At 62.8% G+C, this 2,167-nt stretch overlaps 1 protein-coding gene across 1 annotated transcript; it reads left to right on the top strand.

The window, feature by feature from the left end:
* Positions 1-1,006: 1,006 nt before the first annotated feature.
* SPRG_18570 (hypothetical protein) lies at positions 1,007-2,152 on the top strand (the record flags this gene model as incomplete). The annotated part of the gene is made up of 1 exon (XM_012358009.1): positions 1,007-2,152. A coding segment is annotated over one exon (1,146 nt), but the record flags the coding sequence as incomplete, so codon positions are not given.
* Between the last annotated feature and the right edge of the window lie 15 nt (positions 2,153-2,167).

Genomic DNA, 2,167 nt, shown 5'->3' with positions numbered 1-2,167 from the left:
GAGTGCACATCGATCGGTGCGTCGTCCGACCACGCGTGCGACGGCGTCGACTACTGCGACGGCAGCGGCAAGTGCGTCGACACCATTGCGAAGGACACGTTGTGCCACGCCGCCGAGGACCTCTGCGACACGAGCCGCTTCTGCAACGGCGTCCACGCCTGGTGCCCCCACAGCAGCGAGGACGCACACTACGGTGACAACTACGCCTCGGCGTTTGCGTACAAGGCGCGCCAGTGCTCTGTCAAGGCAACGCAGAAGTTTGTCACTGTGTACGATGCGCCTGGGGGCCAAGCGGCGCTGCTCTTGGTTGCCGTGGCCATGGTAGGTGCTGTCGCGGCGATCGTTGCCGTCTCCGTGTCCAAGAAGCAGGGGCCGTCGGTCATCTCGATGGAAGATGGCTACGTGCCGCTGGCGCAAGACATGTACTAGGCCATCGCCCTCTCGTCGCCGTGTTTATAACTCGCTGTCAGTTGTCGGTCCAAAATACATATATCGTTTATCGTTGCTCTCGACGCGAGCTGTCGACTTGGTTACGCCGAGTCGAAATGATGCTTGATCTTACAAGTTGAAGAAAAGGATGTAGAGGGCCGAGCAAGCGAAGGACCTGGTACGACTCATACAATCGATAGAAGATAGTACAGTAGTAGTCGTCCATCGCCCCGGTAGCGAAGCCACTGAAGTCGTCAGTGGTCCCCGCCACGCCACTCCCAAAATGGCGCCAAGATACTTGTCACGACTGGACCCCCATGAGGTGCTCGTGCAGGCAGCACGCCACGACGAGGATGATAAGGGCAAGTGCCGTCGCCGCTAGAACGGGTAGTCTGTCATTGTTCTGTATGAACTGGCGTTTGTCAACCGGGCTTGTTAAGGATCAGCTGGTCAAAGATACCGTTTCGCAGCGTGCGATTGGCTCTTTTTTCGTTTGGTTTCCGCCAATCACCAATGCCGCCATAGGATTGGTCAAAACTCGTGTCAAAAGCAGGTTTCCCGCGAGCAACGAACGAGCATGGTGTGGGGGACGAAGGCTGGCGTGACCGACTTGGTGCAGAAGCTGCAGGCGCAGAACACCAAGTCCATGTACATCCTTAGCACGCGCAAGATCACGTCCGCCGACGCCATCGCGCTCGCCTCCGCGCTCAAGTCGCACCCGACCATGGAAGAGTTCTACATCTCGGGACACGTCCTCGGCGTGGACGGCCTCGAGGCCTTTGCCAACGTCCTCGCCACCAACACGGTCCTGCGCAAGCTCGCGGTGGGCACCGAAGCGCTTGGCGACGCTGGCCTCGCGATCCTCTGCGCGGGCTTGGCCAAGAACCCGGCGTCGGCCATTCAGGAGCTCGACATGGAGCTTAAGAGCATCAGCAACGACGGTGCGACGGCGCTCGGCGCGATGCTCGGCACGAACAAGAGCATCCGCCACCTCGTTGTCGCCCGCAACAAGATCCACACGCAGGGCTTTGAGCACCTCGTCGCCGGCCTTGCCGCCTCGAACGCGGTCCGCGAGCTCGATGTTGCCGAGAACGACCTCGTGTTGCACAGCGACGCGTCGTCGGCGCTCGCGCAGTGGATCCGCCGCCAAGACTGCTCGCTGCGGACCGTCAACCTCGCGGGCAACCCGCTCGGCGACTCGTGCGTCGCGTTCTTTGATGCGCTCGCGACCAACACGTCGCTGACGTCCTTGAACCTCTCGTCCACGCAGCTGTCGCCGGTGGCGTGGGCCGCGCTCGGCCGCGCGCTCGGCCAGAACGCGACGCTCCAGACGCTGGATGTCTCCCAGAACAAGATTGCCAGCATCGAGAGCGTTGCCGCCGGCCTCTCTGCGAACGCTGGCCTCGTGCGCCTCGTGCTCGCCAAGACGCAGCTCGGCGACGACGGCGCCATGGCCCTTCGCTCGCCGTCGACGCTTGTGCACTTGGACTTGAGCGCGAACGGTCTCACCAGCGTTGGCATGCGCCCGCACCTCGCATCGCCGCTCAAGGAGCTGCGCGTCTTTGACAATGCGCTCGGCGCGGGCCTCCTGGACGTGCTACCGACGCTGCTGGCCAACCCGGTGCTCGAGGGCCTCGACGTGGGCGCCAACGCGCTCCACGGCGCCCTGGCGATCGCTCTCTTTGAAGCGCTGCACACGCCGACCGCGCTCAAGACGCTCGAGGTCGGCGGCAACAAC

The sequence above is a fragment of the Saprolegnia parasitica genome, assembly GCF_000151545.1.
Source record: "Saprolegnia parasitica CBS 223.65 unplaced genomic scaffold supercont2.1299, whole genome shotgun sequence".
NCBI classification, from domain to species: Eukaryota; Oomycota; class Saprolegniomycetes; order Saprolegniales; family Saprolegniaceae; genus Saprolegnia; species Saprolegnia parasitica.
Note: the sequence above shows the minus strand (reverse complement) of the source record. Positions and strands in the feature narration are given on the sequence as shown.